The sequence below is a fragment of the Ixodes scapularis genome, unplaced genomic scaffold (assembly GCF_016920785.2).
Source record: "Ixodes scapularis isolate PalLabHiFi unplaced genomic scaffold, ASM1692078v2 ptg001017l_1___fragment_2___debris__unscaffolded, whole genome shotgun sequence".
Taxonomy (NCBI): domain Eukaryota; kingdom Metazoa; phylum Arthropoda; class Arachnida; order Ixodida; family Ixodidae; genus Ixodes; species Ixodes scapularis.
Genome location: NW_024610083.1, coordinates 1 through 23,296, shown reverse-complemented (window position 1 = coordinate 23,296; position 23,296 = coordinate 1). Strand labels below are relative to the sequence as shown.

The 23,296-nt window shown below is 41.6% G+C and overlaps 1 protein-coding gene across 4 annotated transcripts; it reads right to left on the bottom strand.

Annotated features, from left to right (window-relative positions):
- Positions 1–2,120: 2,120 nt before the first annotated feature.
- LOC121834283 (poly(rC)-binding protein 3-like) lies at positions 2,121–22,221 on the bottom strand (the record flags this gene model as incomplete). 4 transcript variants are annotated; one of them, XM_042288046.1, is given in 5 exon segments in its annotated part: positions 2,121–5,648; positions 8,080–8,199; positions 15,250–15,421; positions 20,289–20,466; positions 22,105–22,221. In XM_042288046.1, coding segments are annotated over 5 exon segments (927 nt in total), but the record flags the coding sequence as incomplete, so codon positions are not given.
- Between the last annotated feature and the right edge of the window lie 1,075 nt (positions 22,222–23,296).

Sequence of the window (23,296 nt, the reverse complement as noted above, 5' to 3'; positions counted from 1 at the left end):
CGTGATTAATTAAAACGGTGTGGCTAGCCGCCACTAGAGTTCCGTCCGGAACGCGGAGAGCTCGTGCCATTTGGGTTACCCTTTTCGGATGGCGCGTGTACCACTGTATCGCGTTAACCCACACCCCCGCCTGCGTTCACGCCGCTTCGCGGCGACAGTCTGCGGCTGCTAATTACAAACCTATTAACCCACTTGGCCCTCCGTAAACGCCGCTTCGCGGCGTCCAGCCAGCAACCCAAGCCCGCTGTGGCCCCCTTGAACCCCCGGAAAGGGAGTCCCATGCCACTTATTTCAGCGAAGGTTCGTCGACAACATGCGTTCATTTTTTCAGTGATAATTGTAAAAAAGTAATTTCGCACAATATTGTGCACATTGCACAATATTGTGGACATTGCACTCTCCGTACAATGTCCGGTTATTTCGTTATGCTGAAGCGCATCCCAAATGCAGCGTGCCTATTACGTTAACAGCTTGAGACGCTTCCGTCAATGTGTATTTACTCCTTCCTGAAAGTATCTTCAAAAGCTTTATCCCGTGCCGTAGTGCAGAACACCCGACAGCGGCGCAGTGCAGTGCGGACTATCTACAAATGCACGCAATCTATCCAAGTTTTTTTTTAGATTGTTTGCTATGAGGCATGACGGATTTTGAGAATGACAGGGCATGTTAATGATGATTTACACGCAGCGGCGTATACTTTCTATTTCCCCGGGGGGGGGGGGGGGGGGGGGGGGGTACTGCGCGTTACCTTTTCGCCAGAACTGGAGGTTGAAGCTAACGATAGCACGCTAGCAGGGATTCCATTTCCCATGTATTTTGTCAACAAAGGCAACGTGGGCGTTATTTTGTTTACATGCCACTACTAGAAGCTCGTTACATGACACGTAAACAGCATCTCAGCAAGGATCATGGCCCGGGCCCGGGTGGGGGGGGGGCACGAGTTCTGATGCCCCCCCCCGAAGTCTCCGCCTATGTTTACACGTTTATGTGTGTACTGATAAAGCAGGCATTTGTCAAGGTATGCTATATGAAAATCTTTCACGTGCGGACTATGCACCGGGTGTCCGAATAATACGGTACATGAAATGAAACTGGAGTATTACCGTTACCCATATTCAATTATGTTACCCCCAGTGACGCCACTAGGGGAAAAGGGGGGGAGGGGGGGGGGGAGGGTTGCGGCAGGCCACCACCCAGGGTGCCGCTGACCATAGTGACGCTACTGGCAGTGGCTACCCCTAAAGTGAATTATGCTCAATGTTCATTGCAGATGTCCTCCATCCTGCGTTGTCACAGGTTCCGATATCTGCTGCCTTCCACGAAATTAACCGGGCCTTCCAACGTCTCTAAATAGACCCGGCACAAGAATTGTCCGTGAAGTGGCATACGGCTAGGCTTAGCACGTTCCGTACAGACCATGGCTAGTCAAATGTAACGGACCTGACTCGCACGTTTGTGAAAAAAGACGAGTGTATGCCATGTACATCTTCGCACAGGGGAGCTTTAACATTCGTCTCGACTGCACAAGCGAAATACGAGCTTTTACTCTTCTACGGATTCAGGAGTTTTTTCGGGGTTTATTTTTTCCCCTAAAATTCAATGTTTTCTGGTGTCGGACGAAAAAAGAAATGGCTAAGACACGGAAACGGGATCCCCCAACCTGTAGGAACATGCGCGACCCGATTTCTCGAAAGACGTCCCGGCGCTGATATTTGAAGAAAATGAGACGCAGCAGCATTGCAGGACAGTTCGGTAGGGGGGCTTCGTGCCAGGTTAACACAATATAAAACTGTAGATGAAGATATTCAAGCTCGAGTTTTTGTTATTGTAAGAGAGAGAGCTCCAATTTGAGGTTTTCCGGTTCTCCTCGGTTAAAAGAAAAAAAGAAACAACGTCTCGGGGATTATATTTCGGGGTTTATCGGTATTTACCGAAAACATGAAATCCTAATACCATTGGTATTCAAGCGTGTAAACGGCACTGGTGGTTTGATAAACACGACTCTGCATCCCACATAACTCCCCAAATGGGGAAAGCAGAAACTGGTACCCAAACCCCTACTGTGCAGACCTCAGGAGCACAGTTGCACAAAGAAAAACGAGGAAAGCAAACCAAAAGAGTGATATTACAGCATCTTTAATGTATGCCTCCAAAATGGTTATTCTACAATGGAAGGGTATGGGTTCCGCTTGCCGCTCGCCTGCTGTCCACAGAGTGGGGCGCTTGGCCATTACACACGTACGACATGGAGCAAGTAATAACACCTGTGGTCCTACTGACACAAAATGGAGAAACAAACAAGATGTACAGCTAACTACAGATGTCCCCTGTGACATGTGCCAAACCATCAAGTGATACTGACAGCTTTACTCTCAGAATAGTGTTAAGCCAGTGTCAATTTGTTGTTCAACGATACTGTGGTCCTCAAAACTGCAATTGTGCACCTCTCACAACTAGTACCTCTCGGCTTAGAATATATAAAAAAAAGGGAAAGACTGACTACCAAAAGTATAGAGTAATATTTGCAAAAAATCTGAATGAATAATTCACTGAAAGCTACTATTTTAAGATACAGCCACCAGTGACATGTATTTATTAACAAGTTTCACTGACACTTCAGTTTAGTCAAGACTGAGCCCTCCAAATGTAAAAAAAAAAAAAAAAAAAACTTTTTTTGGCCATAAAATGATGAGGCTTAGATGCCTCACAATTAATTTGCATAAAATATTTTGGATCAAACTAATAAACTGGCAGATACCATCACAACCAAATAGAGCACTTGTTGTCGGGCAAAAGTCAACAACGATGGCTGGTTAGGGAACATGTCACAGGCAACCCTCTGAGAAGATATGTCTTGCTGCTCATAATCTGTATGCATGTCCATAGAAATACAAAACACTCATTTGACTGACCACATCACATGCGAGCTGTTCAAGGCTCAGAGAGGTTCTGTAGAGTGAAGCTGCACAAACGGCATGTCAAGGGATACTGACTGCCACACCATAACAACTTCCATTTCCCATGTAAGAACACAAGCTTGTCCTCTGCCAGGAGAGCCTCACGTCAAAAAGACAGACGAAAACCATGGTTCTCGTGAAATGTGCAAAATGAACCGCTTATACCACCTGCATCTGCAAGAAAACTGTTCCTCTCAAAATAAAACCTACACTCGACCCTATGCCTCTTCATGGAATGATGAAAAGACCTGATATAATGTTCAAGCTGTGTTGTTCTACATAGCTTTTGTGTACATTTTGCTTATACCTTGTGTGTGACTTCACACAACAAGGCTGGCATATATATATATCATATTTGTTGTTTTATGTACAAACATTATTGCCAACTTCTGATCGCCTGCAATGTCTTAGAGTGAATAAGATTTACAGAGGGGATGAATTTAGACATGTGCCTTGAGAGCCTAGGATAAGACATCCCATTAATGAATTGTACATCAGATCATTACTTTTATAATGAAACATTGTGGGCTCAATGTTTTTGACCAGACTTGCTGTGTGATGTAAGCAAACTATGAAAAGTAATTCAGTAAATGTTAAGACAAGCTACTACAGCATTTAACTATGTACCAGACTACAGCAAATAAAATACTGCGTCATCTGCTGCTCTATGCGGGCCATAAGACCTAAGTGCTAGGAAGAAAAAAAGTTATTGAAGGTGAGTGTGTATTATATACACAAAACAAGGGACCAGCTCCTCCAGGTGCAAGCAATATTGATATCCGAGTGCTGGGCTGTTACCCTGACTTGCAATATTCAGACAGTTAAAAAACAAGTTGCACCCAGGTACTACCTACTATGTAGCCATCCTATGGTTGGCAAATGAAAATGCAGGTTAGCATAACACACCGAGATATCTGAGGCACGTGACTTAGAAACACTGATATTACAGCTGCAGAACAAACTATGATACAGCAAAGTTTCAGATATCAACAACAAGAACCAGACCAACGCCTACCGCTAAAATGAATAAAAAATGCACAACTCTGTCGCACAGGAGCTAGCTAACCTCGTGCCTAGCCATGTAAACGCAAAACTTCATCTCGACTAGCTAACACTTGTACCCTAAAAAAGAAAACAGAGCTTGTCTCAAACTTGATTGCTTTGTGCATATGGCTGCATGAGCCTACAAGTCAACGTTTGCAGCTTTGAGTGAAAACTTCTTTGCTAACCTACGTTCAACTATGCAGGCCAATAAGCTGCATTAAGAAAATACAAATAATGATGCCCACTCTTGATATGTTTGCAATACCGAATCTGTTTCCATTCAGACAAAAAAGAATCTCTGTAGATGTGGTAATCCGGTATGTGCAACATCCAAGTGGTCAATCCATTGCATTTTGCTTTTTGCAGTACTCCTTGCACAACCATGGCACTGTTTAAGCATATTTTTTTTACTCATTTTGTACAAGGAGCCCTAAGTAAGACCATAAAAAAATAAGATCAGAAGTAAAACAATGTCAAATAAACATATGTGCTTCACTGCTCTGTTGAATAATGTAAATTTTTGCAAAGTATCCCTTCTTTATGAATAAACAGAAGTACAAACTAAAGGAACACACATAGAGTGATCTAATCACAGCGAAGCAAAATGCCACTGAATGAACGAGGGGAAACATGCCCTCCTCACGTCAAAAACATTGGATCGTCCAGTGCTGTCTCTCCCCGTTTAGCCTCAGAATAGAACTTCTTTGGTAAATAACAACATAAAAAATACTGGCGAGATTGGAGAAAGACGTCGCGGTCATTGCACTGAGCGCACACCAGAGAAAGGAACACACCCCAAAGACAAACTCTGAGAAAGAAAGGGGAAAAAAAAAGAGCCATAAAAAATGGCTTCTGCTATACACCAGGCAGAGACCATCACCCCGTATGCGCGCACGGCCACACCAACACTGTCAGACACACAACACAAGGTTAGCGTTCTTTCTCCTTGCTGCACAGTCCTTTGCAACAGTCCTCCTTCGCAGTGCGCGCACACAACAACGCCCCAACTTCCCCGTTGCCGGGTTGCGGAAGAACCAAGAAGGAGGAAAATAGAAAAAGAGGAACATTCTATCTTTTTTCTCTGTTCTTCCGAAGAAACACACCAAAAGCAGGTTACACCACCAGACTCCCTTTCATAGACTGAACATTAGCTGGTCACGAAACGACAAGCTGGCCTTGTGAATCCAGTGTGTGTGTGTGTCGTGTGTGTTTTCTGGGGGGAGAATAATTTAGAGACACGAGGGGTACGAGGAGACAGAGAGAGAGAGAGGAAGAGAGAGAGAGAGAGGGTGGCGGGGCCCTTCCCACTAGTAAGGGGAGAACTTGTTCCGCTCGGACTTCTTGCTGCCGTTATGCGAGGCAGTGGCACCCGCTGCCGCTGCTGCGGAGTTGGCCACGGAGGAGCCCCGAATTTTGGGAGTGAGTGCCTTGCGCCCTTGGCCGGCGGCCGAAGAGAGGTTGCTCAGTTCGTTGGCCAGCAGGGCAAGCGGGGCGGCACTGGCGGGTTTCACCAGTTGGCTGAGCGGGATTGCCAGGGGGCTCGGGGTGGTGGTGGTGGTGTTGTTGTTGTTGGGTGGCAGGGTTCCAGAGGTCGAGGCAGGGTGGTTCGAGGTCAGGTCAAGGGTCAGGTTCTTATGCAGTTCCATGCTGCAGAGACAAAAAACAGAAGAGGAGGGAGAGAGAAAAAGGGGACAGGGTGGAGCCAGAGAAAAAAGGAAAAAAAAATGAACAAGGAAGACCACAAAGAAAAATCAGAAGTAAAATAAAAATGCAATCCAATTGAAATGGGGGAAAGGAGAAAAGAAAATTAGTAGGAAGGAAAGGACAAGATTTTGTGTGTAATAAAAACCAAAAAATAAATAAATAAATAAATGAAATTCAGAGGGAGACGATAGGGAAAATTGAAGAGAGGGAGAGGGGTAAAAAGATGAAAGCAACAGTTTGGGCAGAGCAAAGGCAAGCGCCGTAAAATAAGTCGGAGTTGGGGAAAGGGGGGGGATAAGATTGTGGGAAGGAGGGTTTATTGGATAGGAAGGTGAGTAGATGGGGAAGGAATGGGGGATGGAAGGGGAAAAAAAAGGAGGAGTTTCTGGATTAGAGAAAAATCTTGATGGCCAAAATCATAAAAAGGATTGTGATGAAAAAAGGCTAAACGAAGTAAAATGAATGGTGATGGACAAGCTTGGCAGAACTCATGCATACACAGACACATGAATGCATGGACACAACATGGTATTGAGACTGGGAAAGGCAAGTTTAAAAGAAAGTGGGGCAAATAACTTGTCATCACAAGCTGATTGATTAAAAACAAAATGCTAATCAAAAAAGGAAGGAAAAACACTCCAGCTTTAACTGCTACTCTCTACAGTTCCCACATAAGAATAAAAGTAATCTAAAGTTGCATCATCAACACTGTGCAACAGGTGTACGTTCACACAGAAAAAGAAAGACACCCATATGTATAATAAAATTCAGTACTGTGAGAACAATGCAACTAACTGCTGAAATGTAAGATACATACCTGTCAATAGTTTAGCCTAACTTTACATTTTAAGACTGTTTGTTCTTAAACTGATCCCATAAAACAACAAATTCTCCTTTCTTCTTATGACAAAGGTTCCATAAAAGGGTTTTGTAGTAAGCAAAGGAAAAAAGCCAGTCTGACAAAGAGGTGGGGAAAGGAACATATATATGGCACCTCAGGATTGTGCAAGATGCCATCAAAAAGAGGCCATATAGTCCATGGAGGAAAACGGTGCAACAAGTGGTTATGACTTAAGAGTGTGCATAAAACATAAAAGAAAAACAAAACAAAACAAGGGATTACAGATGAACCTTTTATAAGAGTGCATTATAAACTCTGAGGCTAAGGTATTTTCAGAGGCGGGAAAAGCATTATCTAGCCATAATATGTTTTGACTGAGATTAAGTTATCCTAACCATACATACACACAACAGCTGAGAAAACCAGGGTCTGCTCATAGAGAGAGGCATTGCACACTATATTTAAAGCATTCTGCTTAGGAACAGAAAATGGCATTTAGCTCCTATAGAAAGGTTCAACTTTCAGCTTACGTCAACAAATTATAGAACTTTTACAGGTAGGATGGAAAGAGGAAAGGAAGGGGTAAAAAGAATAACAGTTGAGAAAGGCTAGAGAATGCGGAAGGGCTGGGAGATCTTACAACATGGTTACCAAAGCAAAGCAGAGCCATTCACAAGGAGTGGAAAAGGAAAGGAACAAACAAAGGGGGGATGGGGGGGGATGATCCTGAAACCCTAAGGGGTGAGGGGGCAAGAAAAGCTTTGGGGTGGGAAGGGGGCTCCCTAAGGTATACGGTGTGAAAACTTGTCGACGAGATAAGCCCTCTCTGATGTCGCACGGAGAGTGGTGGTAGCTAGCGAAAGTTTTAAGCCCCACATAGTTTTTCTAATGGGAAGGCTGTGTTTGTGCAAGGAGGGACAAGTCTGGACTGTGTTTCCCAGTTTGGAAGATGAACCCAGAAGAGCTCGCCCTACATCTGGTTGGTGTTCACCTACGAGGTACCCCCGTGAAGCGAACCAAGACTGTGTTACACAAAGAACAGGTAAGCAAGAAGAAAGCAACATCATTCCTCCATTACAGGAGTGCGTCCCTGTAGACAGAGCCTTTCAAATGGTCAATGAATAAACCAGGTGCAGGGCTCTTAACTATAAATGATCACAACTAATGGGTAACCACAACAAAAACATCTTTTGCCCAGCCTACCAAATGCAAAACAAACAAACAGAATGTTGAGTGACACAATTCCTAATTAAAGTGAGCATTGATAAAGAAAAAAAAAAGCTTCATTGAGCTCCCATTGAAGGACTCCATTTCAGATCCCCAGTTTGGCAAGTGCATAATGGGAGCTTGTCGACAACAGGGGATGCCGTTTACGATATGACGGGTGCAGAGAGAGGATGTTCAGGGAAACCGTATAAGCCGTACGCCATTCCCTTCGTGCCGGTTTCCTCATGAAGGTTCCTGACAGAGTGCACATGTTCGTGTGATGTGAAAGAGCCGGCTGGCATCTGTGTGCCAGGGTCGCCAACCCACCTTGTGTTGATGAGGTACTGCGCTAGGTTGATTGCTTCCGGCGTTCCTGAGATGGTGACTGTTCTGTCTTTGGACCCCTCTTCAGAGTTCGATATCTTTATTGTGGCTCCAGAAAGCTGCCTGCAAACCATGAAAGCCAGATTTGTCTTACCTTGGTATTTCATTTCTTGAATTTTAGACAAATAGTCTTATTTATTACAATACATGCGTGATCTGACGTCTGCAAAGGAATCATTTCTTTAACTAAAGATTCCTATCTTAGAAATGTTTTCAGTCTAAAAACAAAAATCCCCAAGAGGTACACTTCTTTGTGTAGATCACATTCTGACACACAGCGCAGCAGAAGCTCTTTATAGTAAAGGCTGATATAGCAAAGATACTATATAGTGAAGCAGAGTCGAAGTACTATTCTTGTAATACTTATAGAGGCATTTTGACCAATAATGATGCATTGGAGATACTTGAATAATAGATTTTTATCTAAAATAACAAATACAAGAGTACTGATCTTACTATAAAATGTTCTACAGTGAAGAAAATAGATTTAACCAAGATAGTAGGCAAAGAGTGCAACATCTGCACCAGAGATGATTTTGGGCCTATGCTTATTAGCTGTTTGCTAAATCTGCATAACAATAAAGGACCTTTAGGCTTACAGCATCACAATGTTATTGAGATATAAGATGGCAGCAACAAAACTTTACTAATTTTTTGCTTTCTTGATAAATGTGATACAATTAATATTTCAAGGTACATTTAAATTAACTTATGTAGCATTCAGAAATGTACAGAATAAAATCCTTTAACAGAACATGCATTTGTAGTGATGACTTCTTGATATACTGCAATGCAAATGTGCAAGTTTCAGTTGTAAATTCTTCTTAATTCATTACTGATCCCATGCGAGTGCTGACTGACTGACCTCTTTGGATATCTTCACAATGATTCCCAAGACATAAATGAAGATATGAAGATTGTGTCCCCACGACATAAAATTATGAATAGTCATTGTATAGTTGAAACGTTTTCCTGCTTAAACACTAAGTTTCGAGAACTACACTATTAAATTAAAACATAAATCTACCAGACCTGGAAGGTTATCATGCCACATGCAAACTAAGCCCAAGCAAAAATGCTTGAGATACCAGTGACCAGTTCGAGAAACAGAATGATTTATTTTAATTTTTAGCCAGTAAGATGGACAACTCATGCCACATGCTTCAATTTGATGCAGAGACATACTAACGATGTAAAAGACGGTCTGCAGCCCCACCTTTACCTAGTCTTACTTTGAGAAACAGCAGTTTTTGACCTAGTCGTCTCTTTGACAATTAAGCCAAGAAATAGTATTGTACAATTTAATTTTCTGCGAATACAGAAGGAAAACAAATCCATCCCACTTTTCTTCCATATCAATGGAAGATAGAGCACTTAGAATGGTAATTTTTAAAAGTACAACAAAATTATTACTTATATATATAAAAAAAGAGGCAATGTTTTATTAGGCAAGTGTGCAAGATGTAGAAGTATAATAATCAAACCCAAAAAGTTTGTCCTCAGGTGAATTGTGGCGATTGTGGTGAGTCTTATTGCCATCACAGTAAAATACCAAGCAAGCACCCACTTACAAATTACAAATTAAATATCATCTAAAAAAAAAAAACTGTGGATAGGCGGCTGTGATGTCCGAGGTCAAAATTCAAAAGGGGGCAGAGGGTAGGGTGGCCTTCACTGCTCAGCACCGGGCCCCGGCACAGGCATGTCAAGCTTCATTACATTGCACCGGCGTGAGAAGAGAAGCGGCTGAGCCCTGTTTTAGACATTTCAAAAGCAGCGGATGGGCACTTGTTGGGACATGGGTGGATGCTTGCTATTTTGTGGCAGCAATTTCATTCCAATAGTGCAGAGAAAAGAGACAACATACATGCCGTTTCACAGATTGCATACATCACAGCCAAGAAATTTTTACACAGTTCATTGGAGCTCTGAGAAAGTCTCTCTTTCACTGTAAATATGATCAATCTATCCACACTGTGAGTTTTGCTTTTGTTTTACCATTCTGTGTTCTCTCACAAATAAATAGATACATACCCTAGCTTGACCATTCTATGAACGTGAGTTAGTATGATCAAACTTTTCTCAGTAAGGCCAGGGAACATAACGGTTCATGTCTCCACCACTAAAAACAGTATTAAAAAAAAACAAAAAGCAGCATAGGGGAATTAGGTTTGGAATGCCATTGGCAACATTACATAATTTTCTGAAGCAGCATGAATTAAGTTCTAGTAGTCAGTAAGAAGAGTGATTATGATGAATACAACTAAAATTTAACCATGCTGGCAAACATTAGAATATAAATATTTCCCTCCTTTCTGAAATTTCAATGTGACTTCAGCATTCTGTGCAATGATAAAAATCAAAATTATTGTAGTCTACAAAATTTTGCCCAGCTTTGACAAATGTAAACATAGACGGTTTAAATGAATGCACTTATAACATGCAAATGTGAGAATTTTTAAGACAGCTGCAAGCTTGAATGAAGATGATGCATCATGTCGTAAAGCCCAGAAACGGTTGCAACCACAGTCACTCACCAATTAGCAATCACAAGAGGTGTCGCTGAGGTGGTAGTAAAGCGTATTGAACATCCTATCTGTATTGAATTTACTCCATTTTTTTTATGAACAAAAATTGTTTTTTACAAGCAATGTTTTTACGACCAAAAAAATAAATGGCATATGTGACAAATTATGCCAGCTTTCTTTATTACCCTCCTTCGATAGCCTTCATAATCATTCCCGTAAATGTCATGTTTAAAAAAATTGCGAAAGACCATACAAAGCGTGCTGCAATTGACAGTGGTAACTGATGCATTGTGGACAGGCACTTTGAAGGTGATTAGCCATCAACCAGTGCGCTGTACAATGTTTGCTATGGGTTCTTTGCTTTCAGTGGAATTGATGTAGGAGGTGTGTGCTTTGGTGGAACGACTGTGCGAGATGTTGCGCCTGCTGGAGGACACAAAGACGTGCTTTTCTTTTGGGGGCTGACACGCCCCTTCAGAACGGGGCTGCCCGTGACAGCACCTGCGGTGGAAGAAGCGAAAGTATGTACGCGAGCTTGTTCTGTAGAGATGCAGAGTGCCTCTGTGGAAAAGCTTGCACACATACTTTGGGTGGAGGAAGTGGGGGAGGTGAGGGAGGGAAAGGGAGCGTTCTCCCCGTGATCACGGGGGTTTTTCAGAACACTGGCGGCCGACAGGGGGGAAGGGAAGGGGGGGAAGTAGCAAAAGAGAGCCTTGCCACGTGTGAGGAACGACGAAGAGAGGGAGAGCAGCGCCTCTTCTGTAGAGTGGGGTTTTGTGTTCATACATGAGCATTTCTTGCCGGGAAGGGGCACTAACAGCTACCGCTGTAGAACAAAAGTGTTGCTCCTTTCCTGCACTGTCACGGCAAAGGCAGTAATAGCACAGAACATGTTATGTATTGCTCCGCAGTGATGATGCACAGATGAACTCGGTACGCATATAGTGCCTCGATGACACAAACGTCGTCCTGCCTAGAGTCTCTGAAAGAAAGCCCTGCCTAAGCGAACATTTAAGCAGGAGTAAAAAGCAAAGTCTGAGCCTCCTGCAGTCCCACGCCCTAGCCTTAACCCTGGTATTTTTTGTCTCCTAATATCCTTCAAAGCATGTGCTTGCTCTCTTCTCCCTCACCTCCTGCACATTTTCTCGCCACTTGTGCGAGCACACTCACTCAATACCTCCATAGCGTTGGATATATTGCCCACAAGTAACCGGCGTGGGGAATGGACGGACGCGAGTGCTGCAGCAGTGTTCAGCTGAGACTCGCGTTCAGTCAATGAGAACATGGTGCAGCACTTGCGGCCGCTCTGTGTCTTGCGCTGACTGCTCGGGGGTAACATAGAAAACCCAGCATTATGACATTGCTGTCTCCTTGCGACAATATTTCAAACTCGCTTTTCCTGCGTGCACTGTAGGTGCAGTTGGGTCAGCATTGCATTCACAATCGGAGGTACCCTGGTATGAAACTGATCACTTCCATACTTTCTTCAGTGCTTTTTTTTATACTGGTGCATTTCTGTGCAACACACTTTCGTTACAGGAGTGCACTACACGAAATGCATTACAAGAAACTTTGAAGAGATGATGTGAGTAGACATCCCAATGTGCCTAGTGGGGTTGTATTCTCCCTGTCTCAAGAGTCCTAAGCACAAGCTGTAAGGTCCCAAAGCTTGTTCCCAAGCATGGACTTCTGAAACAGGTGTACACTGCATGATGCTTTTAGTGCAAAGAGTGACTCGACGGTTTTCTCCGTTTTTTTTTTAGAATCAAAATGCTGTCATCCTACTGGTGTGGCGAAAAATATCCAATTAGGACACTAACCTAAGGAGTAATATTTGGTGGTCGGCAACACATTTTAAAGTAAAATGCTCAAAAGCGCCAATGTTGTATTCACACTAGGGATGCTGCAAACTTTTTTCGAATCGAAGTTTCGATACTTGAATCAAGCGGTTCGAAAGGTTTGAAAGATTTCGATTTTTTGAATTCTCTATATCGTAAAATTCGACGGAAGTCGATTTTTCGAACTTGTTAAGCTAAGAAGTTCGACGCTTTTCGAACCGTCAAACTTATTACGCTAAAAAATTCGATCTTTTTCCAACTTATTGTGCTGCAAAGTTCGATGCTTGTCGAACTTCCGAACTTGACTGACCAAAAAATTCGATGAATTTCAAACTTTCGAACCTATTTATCAAGAGAATTCGAAAAGTTTCGAACTTTCGAATCCTGAAAAGTCAGAAGTTCGACGAACTTCGAACTTTTAGGGTAAAAGTTTGACGTTCGTCGAACTTCGAAAAACCGGCAGACGGTTTCATTTGAATTTAAGTAGTGAGGTACATTCGTAATTTTTTTTTCTCAAACTTTTACACACGGTGCTACGTTCCTTACGAAAGACAATGCTGTTTGTTTCAATGTTCTGGCATGCTTAGTTTAAAAAAAATTAATTCCCGAAGGGGCGAGGAAGAACGACGGGTTTTTGACAATTATCGTTTGTGCCAGATTTGAAGCGCGCTGTAGCCGAAGCTAATTATGATAGAAATGTTATACTTTTTTTAAGAATGAGTGCCGTCTTAAGATGTGATTATTGTTATTCAACGTGAGTTTCGAAAAAATGTCCAAACATGTATCTACATGCAATTATGCCCTAAACTTGATATTTATTTTCGTCTAAGTTGTTTAAGGTATCGCATTTAAATTAACACCACAGACAGTACATATCATTGCCATCTGCAGAATACAAAATAATGTATTTATTGTTTTTTCACGTGAAGGAATAAATTAACTCATGGGAGAAGATTTCTAATAGTGTTCAAGTTCAGCACGTCATTAAAAGAAAACTTTTTTTTTTTTTCGCTTCACGTTCCTGGGACGTGTTTCTTTTAGCCTGTACACATTTTGGTAAAAAAAACTTGTTTCGAAGTTCTGAACCTCTGAATATGAAAGAATACAATACTTCCGGCGAATTCTTAATAGTTTTTTTTTCTCCAGCTTTTTATCCCCGCATTTAGTCTTTTTTTTTTTTATTATTGGCACGGGTATTTAGGTTGAAAAGACATATCTTTGAACTTCCGAACCACTAAGCATGTAACGAGTAGTGCCTTCTGATTACAAGTTTCTAACAATGACCATCTAAGCAATCTTTTATGCAGTGAAGAGCGACAGTAGCTATACATATGCATAAATAATTTCAGATTAAAATAAGCTCGACCACGCCCTCTTTCCTCGTATTGTTTTCTTTAACAGTCCGAAATATCTGAAAGGAAAAGGGAACTGAAGCCCCCCTCTCCCCCCCCCCCCCCCACTACCCTCTTTCCCCCCGTTTTTCCTCTTCCGACGCCACTTGTCCTCGAGTTGTGTCGGCTTTTTGCGAGGCGATTCATCCGTCCCAGAAAATAAACCTCAAGGACAATTACAAACTTAACTTACTATATGCGTCACTCGGGCGGCGTTCGATCGGATTACTACCAGTGTGCAAGGGGTGGGGAGGTAGTTTGCCAGGTCGCTTCAAGGTTTTTCTGAGCCTCAACCTCCTGCTCGCCCCTGGCCGTTTCGAACTGGATGAGTCTCGTAAAACAGTGTGTTCGTGTGATCACTACTGCGTGATGCAGATTAAAACCCCCCCGGGCTGGCGGTCACAATTACTGATCTATGGTCACACGTCACTCTGCACTGGCAAATATTCTAAGCACATCCGGGACACTCGTCGTCTCATTTAATTGCCTGATCAACTTCGCAGAATTTAGATATCACACCCTAACTTTTCTGAACTTGATTTTGTGAAAACCAGTGAGTCGTGAAAACATTTTTTGAAACTGAAACTGTGGAGGAACTTGAAAACCGGACTTCGATTTTTGAAAACTTGGACAAGGAAGGAATTCAAAATCTTCAAAGTTTTTTTTTTTTTTTTCGACTTTAGCATTAAAAGAGAATCGAAACTTTCGAACTTTTCGAACTTTATGCAGAAAGAAATTCGAAAATTTCGAATTGTTCGAACTTCATGTCTATAAAAATTCGAAGCGTTCGAAGTTTTAAAATTTTATTTCCAAAGAATTTCGAAATCTTTGAATTTATCGAACCTGAAGTAAAAAAATATTCGAAATATTCGAATCCGAAATTTTAGAAACCGTGAAAGCTTCGAACTTCTCGAATTCGAAACTCCACTGTGATCGAAAGTTGAGAATTTTTCGAATTCAAACCTCGGTCGGTACGAAAATATTGAAATTTTTCGAAATCGAACCTCAGTTCGCTTCGCAAATATCGAAACCTTTCGAAATCTAACTTAGGGTGGTTCGTGACATCCCTAATTCACACCAACAGTGTCCTGCTGTGCACATTTGCAAGGAAAACGTTTGTGCCCTAGCATGCCAACAAAGTTTGAGTATGGAAATTTCGAAGCAATCTCTACTCAAATATAGACAGAGGTGTTGCTTGTGCCATCCTCGCATGGGAACCTTCGTGAAATTTCTTTCTTTCTATGGAGCCTTCTCCGCTTGTTATGGTGTGATGTAATTACAGTATGTGAAACGGAATGCAACTGCATTTGTCCAAAAGAGCAGACAAAAAAGCTATGCATGGATTAAAAGGCGCACCGAATTTCATTGATCTTGGAGCCCCCCTTGCCGATGATGCAGCCTATGAGGTCGTTGGGGATGGTCATTTCGGTGGTGGTGGTGCTTGCCGTCGCAATGGCGGCTGCCGCCGTGTTGGGCCGCAGGTTGTTGGTGGTGGCCAGTGCTGCCAGTGCTGCTGAGAAACCCGACACTGAGTGCCCACACCCTTGTCATTTGAGACCCACTCACAGGAACAGGAACGGCCCTCAATGCTTCACAACACACATCAAATTAGAGCTTTTTTTCTTTCTTCTCTCAACACTGCTTTGACATGTCATTTCATGCGTTCACAGCTGTAATAGTGGTGCCAGTGAACGTTGCAAAGGAAAATCAATATACGAGATGCCATCAAGAAGTTTTGAGACTAGCTCCATAGCGTAAAAAGAAAGGGCAGCATGGGTGATGCACGTGTAGCTGTCGAAGACAGGGACCTTTACATGTCACTGTGCCAAGGGGCGTTGCTCTGCTAACATTTGAAGCTGTGAGGTGCATTGGCAGGTCCTGACAAAGTCTTGATGAGGCAGAAGCACTGGATGCACTCTATTGCTGCACAAGGGGCATTACTTTGAGTAGATAAAAGTTAAACATAAGTTAAGTCAGTACAGCTAGTCTCTTAACCTTTTGATCGCACCTTGTAAAAGTTGGTTTCCTTTCTCAATGCCCATTGCATGCTTAATGCGAAGGAAGTTGAGGCAGGTAGCAAGAACTTGAAAATAAGCCAACTGGAAGTTTTCAGAGGGTCCTTTTTCATGCTCTTTGCATACTGTTTTGAATGAGTACATTTAACTATTATTTGTTCTAGAATTAAACAATTATTCTGCAGACCACTGTAGTTATCAAAAGTCTGATGCAGTGGCAATTGCAAGACTCAGCGCAACTGGAAAGCTGTCTTGCTCTAGCTGTGATGCATCTACCTTAGTGAAGATTATGCTGGAACTTGGTAGTGCCTTTTCTGCTTGTCTGTGCATGTTTCCCCACTCTCACAGATTGCATGCAACCTATGAGAAGGAGGGTGACATCTTACAAACATTTTATTTTTTGGTTTATACCCTTAGTGAAAACGAGTAGCATAGAGCATTCTATACATGAGTGAGGCATCTTTTCACTTCAATCAGCAGAGCTGGTCATTCAGGCGGAAAATATTTGCTAATTAGAAAATGTGGCAAACACATTTACAACTTTTTAGAAGCCATAATAATATGTGCATTCAACTAGGGGCTCCTAGAAATATTTTGATGTCTTGCTAGTCTCATCTGGTTCATCTATATACAGGGACTTTATTGCTCTGATATATGGTTAATTTAAATTTACCATATATCCTCATTAAATAATCTCACAAGGACACAATTCCACTCCTAATGAAACAACATAGCTTCATTAGGACTGGAAATGTGTTCATATGAGACCATTTAATGAGGATATATGGTAAATTTAAATTTACCGTCATCAAAGCAAAGCTTAATTTACATATATCTGTACAGATAAGTAAAGTAGGCAAAGAGGTACTCATTGCTAGCTGAATGGTAGTACAATTGAGTGCTAAACATTCTAGAATTTGCATGTTACACTGCTGCAGCCTCCTCAATGCTGTGCCCTTCAAAACAGGTACTGGTACTGAGAAAAACGGCCTCAAGGTTGATGAACTTAATGCACATTTTAATGCAATTATTTGAATAAAAAAAAAATTTCTTTGTTCTAAAGATTTTTTTATTAAGCTCTACCAAAAAAAACATTAAATACATTTTAAAGGTCACTATTTAGAGGGAAGCTGAAGAGGTTCTTGAAAAAAAAAAAACGAGTTAGAGGAGAATTTTTCCCAATTTTCGCCCAGTGAGTCCAAATAACACAAGCATTTGACTCGAACATCCCACTAGGCACGAGAAAAACCGAAAAACTAACCACTGGGTGTGGCATTATACCCCAAGGTTTCAACAGCCTTGCGCGTGCCGCTTGTGAGGGAACGCGTGCAGTGCTTTTGACTGCTCAGGTAAGGCTTGCGAAAGGCGCGCGGGTATGTTGAGATCTCTGCATAATACGTCACGATTCTCTCCCCCCACCGAATGTGCTGGGAAGCAGGGGCTTTAGCAATATGTTGAAAGCACTGTTGTAGCTACTTGGCACATCAATCTGAAATATAATTTTGATATTTGTGATCCTGGAGGCCAAATAAATATAGGTGTTCTTTCTCAAATACAGAACTGCTTCAGCTTCTCTTTAAAGTGCAGCTTTCTTGCTGTAAACCAAATGTTGCTGCTACTTCTCTGTTTTTGCACAGCTTAAAGTCATTACAATTTGCCACACTGCCACAATCCTCAAGGGAGATAAGCAAGATTATAACCTGTTTTATTGAGGAAGTAAGCTGCAACAAATATCTGCAGTACCTCTAGCTGCTGCTGTTACGGGTGTAGCAAACTCCCCAAGGTTTGTGTTTGGGCATGTTAGAAAATGTTGAATGTTTCGAAGGTTTTTGGAGTTTCTGAATTTTGGCCGATTTAAATTTTGCTAACAGTTGGCGACCTATAATGATTGGAGTGGGGTTCAAAATGTTTTGAATTTTGCTAACTTTCTAGAAGTTCATGCTCAGAAGGTTTGAAAGGTTGAACTTTAGAAAAGTTTGAGTTTGACAACCTCGGACTGCAGTTTACCTAGCACTATTAGTAAAAGGAACATGTGTATTACCTACAATATTATACAAGTCAATATTAAATTTAATAACATACAGACAATTTAATTAATAACATACAGACAAACATATGTCAGATTGTGCAGGTCATAAAGCATGAAGAACCTTTACAAGTGGCTTCACAAAATGCCTATTTAATTTTTTACGTCTTAAAAGTAGTCTTGTTTTCTGAAGTGAACCTTGAAATTTGTGAAATAATTTTTCCTGGTCCCTTGGAACAATTAAAATGTAATTGCTATGGCATTTAAAATATTTCCCTGCCCTTTTCTTTCTTGGGGAATGTAGATAACGTTTGGTTTATAACAGTACAAAAGTTTGGGCATGTGAAATCAATCTCCGTGTGAAAATGCAACATTGTAAAAAATTATCCTGAACACACTAGGAGATTTAATGTCACCAACAGGCAACTAAATACAGTCTAAGCTCGTTATAACAGGCCTGGTTACAACAGGCATTTGTTTCTAATATTTCTTTGCAGATTTGTGAATTTTGGTTGGTTTTCCTCTACGCACCATTGACTCAACTTCATATCTGCATACAATATACTCCTTTTATTGTGACTGAAGTCTGGGTCGAGATCAAGGTCTGTTATAACGAACTTAGACTGTAAGGGTGTTATTTACTTAGTGTACCTCACACATTCTACCTATTCAAAGCATCGTCAAATTACAAGGTTAGAAATTTAGTAGGAGTAGGTTGAAGGGTCGCCAGTTTGGAAACACGGAATCGGTAGAACTGTTTAGTGATCATATTTGAAAGTTTGAATGTAGAAAACAGTTGAAAATTCCAATTAGAATTTAATTTGAATTTCCAATTGGTACAAGTTAGGTTTTCGGACAACCAATTGGTCACTGCAACGGGAACCAATTGGAACCATTTGGAACTCATTAAGTTTCCAACTGGAAATCTTTTCCAATTGGTGAGACCCATTGGCAAGAGTACTTCCAATTGGAACCCGCTAAAACCGATTGGTTCCAATTAAAACCAGATAGAATTCCAATTGGATCTAATGAGAATATTTAGCTGGGGCATTGGCCTAATATCTGAACCTCGAATTCAGTGAAGGTCCCTCTTACTATTCCAACACACTCTGCAAGAAAAAAGAACCAAGCAGAGCGAAAAAGCAAGTCAAGAAAGGTAATGGGTGTGAAGGTAATGTATAAAAGCCAGTTCAACAGTTAACAAAGACTGCACCAAACAAGCCCAAAGCATCTTGTGGGCACTAAAAAAATTAAAGCATTACGATTATTATCTGGATAATTGAGACACCATAAGAAAGAAAATAAGCAAAGAGGAACCTTACACACACACAAAAATAGCTACTATACATACTAACTGTTTCTTCTGAACCATGTGTTAGTCACTGTTTACATATATTTTCATATATAATCACCCAGGCTTGAGGGTGTGTCACAGAATTTTTGAAGAAGCTTTTTTAGTAAAAGGCACTCAAGGATTGACACAGATGATTGTTGGGGGCAGTCTCATTCCAGAAATGTAAAATTTTGTGTTAAAGGGTACATATACTGTTGCAAGGCTACTCTAAATAAATATACCTACCATAATATCTTAGCTTGCTCCCACACTTTACGCATAGAAAGGTTATTGATCTGATGGCTCACAGAATTAGTCAATTACAATGTTGCCCTTTCGTCAACAGTACACTGAAGCCGGCTTTCAAAAGCAATACTATGCTTGTTTTCACCACAAGAAGAAAAAGGGAGTTTTGTGCATTCTTCATTAGCCGTGTGAAGAAGTTATTGCAAGATTTGGTTGTCAGAGGAACAAGCAATGCTTTTGACATTTGAAATGTGTATGTCTTGATAAGAAAACACATACCTAATCTAAAATGCACCTACATATATCTTAATTTTCTACATAAAAGGGGAAATTAATAATGCACCACGGGGAGCTCAACTTTTTTTTACGACGGTTTGTGGAGTGAAAACGAGTATAGAAACAAGGCAGTTCAAGCTATCCTTATAAAAAGTGTTCCACGAAAAACAATCTACGAGCCCCTTTTCACTGGTCAGCACCGGAAGCAGTATCCAGAAACATTTAGGTGTCCTACCTTAAATGCAACTGATCAATAATTTTCTACTGCCACCATACAGAAGCCAAAGAGACAGAAATGCTTGTTACCAGCACAAACCACAAAATGCATTCAGCTACCGTCAGATACCCTCACAAATCACATTTCTTTGCAGAACCCACGGCAATCTCCATTTTGAGAATATCGCTCTACCAATCCCAATGTGGAGGGCTGGAATGTGCCGGGGAAGGGGGGGGGGGGGGGAGGAAAGCCGGTTGGTTCATTGGGGCAGAGCCCTCTCACCTTGGGGGTTGATAGCTCCTACGCTGTGCCCTGGGAGCAACGGAGCGTGTTGCAGAGCCAGCTGGTGGAGCTTGGTCAGCTGCGGGGCGGGAACAAAGAAACACGAGGGGCACGACAGGTTGGTCGGCTGTTTGACGCCTGCCATATTGGAGGCGGCGGAGGCGGGCACTGAGCCCGGCTGCAGTCGGGGGAAGGGGAAAGAGAAGCCCACCATCACGGGGAAGAAAAAGAAGAAGGAAGGGGATGAGGGAGCACTCATTAATAAACGGCAGTCGTGTGGCGCGCTCTCGGCAGGTTTGTCACCTGCCGCAAAAAACATGCTTCCACCACCAGATCAAATGCTACGTCTAATCTTGCTTCCTCACCATCGCTGTCGTGTTTTTAGCAGGCTCGATTCTTAGCTAAGCGAGAAATGGCGGAGGCCCCTTGGAGACAACGATAAACCACATATGCTCTAAGAAAGAACGAGCCAATGTCTGGCCTGTTAGCTTTTGAGCACAGGCACACACACACACTGGGTAGGTAGATAGGTCTGGGTTTGGTGGGTGGTGGGTCTGGATAGGTGGAAAGTGTTCGGTAGAGTAGATAAAACACCTGCTCTTCATTTCCGAGGTCAAAGCAAAGAAGGGGCCAGAGCCCAAGTGCAAAAGTGGCCTTAAAAGTGACTGCAGCGACGAGTATTTGTGAGACCTCACTGCTGTTTAGAAGTTTGTAATGGCTGTTTCTAATGCTTCATTAAAACCTTAAGTGATTTAAGATTGTTAGGTTAATGGTTTCCTCATAGATAGCAATGACAGTTACTGTAGTACATGAGATGGATAGTACATAAGATGGGTAGGACTCTTTCATTAGTGTCCTTACTAGACACCTATTAGCCAAAATAAGTGATTGGTACTTTCTTTAAAGAAACAAAAAGAGTTGAAGAAAAATTCCTTGATAGTGGGCTTCTTTCTTATTTTTAGAAAAAAAAAAAAAGATTTTATTAAGTTTTCCTTACATCTCTTTTTACCTTTATTTTACATGACAGAGTTTGAGTCTTATGGCTCCTCACGTACAGCTGTCAAAGAATCGTCAGTCAGAGGAAAAGGTCAAGAAGGTGAAAATGAAAGATGGAGGCATGGACAGGAGGAACAGATTTGGGGGTGAGTGCATTTGGCAACAAAAGCTTCTTTACTCAGGACTCTTCTTGAAAAGTTTTACATCTAGTTATAGCAGAAATACATGTGGGCAAACAATGTGACATTTGTGCATAGCTGAATTTTCATTCTATGCCCCTTCTAACCACCCGACTGGGGAGTTCCTGCACATAAAGAAAATGCACTGAAGCGCTATGGTATATAGTACAGGCATAGGGACTTAGCAGCAAATACTCTTACTCTGCAGGAACATTTTTACAACTTAACTACCTTTCAAATGTGTACCTACATACAAACACATTTGTGTCATCTATTAATGGATCACTGAAAGTTATATCCATATTTATTTCACCTGTATCTGCACTTCCTAGAAAAAGGCTAGGTATCATGGCAAAACAATAGATAGACACATGCAACTTCATGCAACATAGCTTTAGCCATAGAAGCTACCCAAATAACAACAAACGCTGCACCAACCGCCCCATATGATATTTCAAATAGTTCTACAAAGGCTGCACCAACCGCCCCATATGATATTTCAAATAGTTCTAAATTAACCCATATTGTCACATACAAACTAAACGAGTTGCTTATCCTCATTTCCCTAGCTGCAAAAACATAAGATGCAACATCATGCAGAAGAGGCAAGAAAACGGGGTTTGTGGGAGGCAGATGCTCACGTCAGGATGTGGAATTGCATATTGGCCCTGTACAGTGTAGGCTTGACCCCCTGCAAATATCACTGGTGGCATGGCCGGCTTTGGACGGTACGGTATTGTTGCTCCCTTGGGAGGGGACTGAAATTGAGAAGAGGATAAATTTTTATTAGGTGTACTTCCCAAACTGCCACCACACATAAACACTAGTATTGGGCTCATTCGATTTAGTGCAGTGCAGGAAAGTGCAGGGCATTGTATTTCCAGTTGTTTTGAGAAATGTTGCACTTGTAAATTGAATATGTGTGCACCGAATGCAGTTTGTGCAGGAGGTGCAGGTAAAGCATAGAAGCCTAGTATCGTGGAACAAAAAAATAAAAGACCAAATACCAGACATTACAAATTATATCTTGTACATATACCTGCTGTAATCTATTTTTGGCCGTTTATTTTGTAAGGAGCTTCATACCGCAAAATCTCTCCACAGTAAAGTCAATTCTTCAACAAGATACCTGAAGAAATTGCTGTGCATTGAAAATTTTTATAGGTTGGTAAAGCTCTGTATAATCACATATGTACCAGGACTTTTACTGCAAATTCTGACACAAGCGCCATTGGCTGTCGCTATGGCCACATGATCACTTCCGCAGCCAATGAGAATGAGGAGTCACCCACAAGAAGGTTGAGCTGCAGCAGTGTCACTAAATAATGTTTTCTCGATCATAATGCTTATTCCTCATACATCTCGCATTCAAGTCACAATTTTGCACCTTGCATTTTCATCAAGCTGCTCTCGCCACAAATGTGTTCAAAATTGTTCTTGTTTTATGAATATCTCTACTTCGGAACTCATGCTGCTGCATCGATCTTACAGTGTACATGATGACTTGCATTTACTGTATTGATGCCCTTAGTATGCACAACTCTAGCCAAATATTAAAAATTATCCGTTCAAATGCAGAATTTCCAATGAGGGTCTCATGCAAAGTTAGGCATCCAACATGATTGAACAGCAAGTGACAGCTAAATCATAAAGCTGTCGAGCGAGTATCAGAAATGCTTGCTTGAGGAGACTAATCAGAAAGGCTCCACTTGGACATTCATAGTATGAATCCTTGGACTTCTAGTAAAGGTCATGACAATGCTCTTTGTAGGTTTCACTTCAAAATGCAGAGGGTTTAAAAAAATTTATGGTAAAGTCAGAGGAGATTATGAC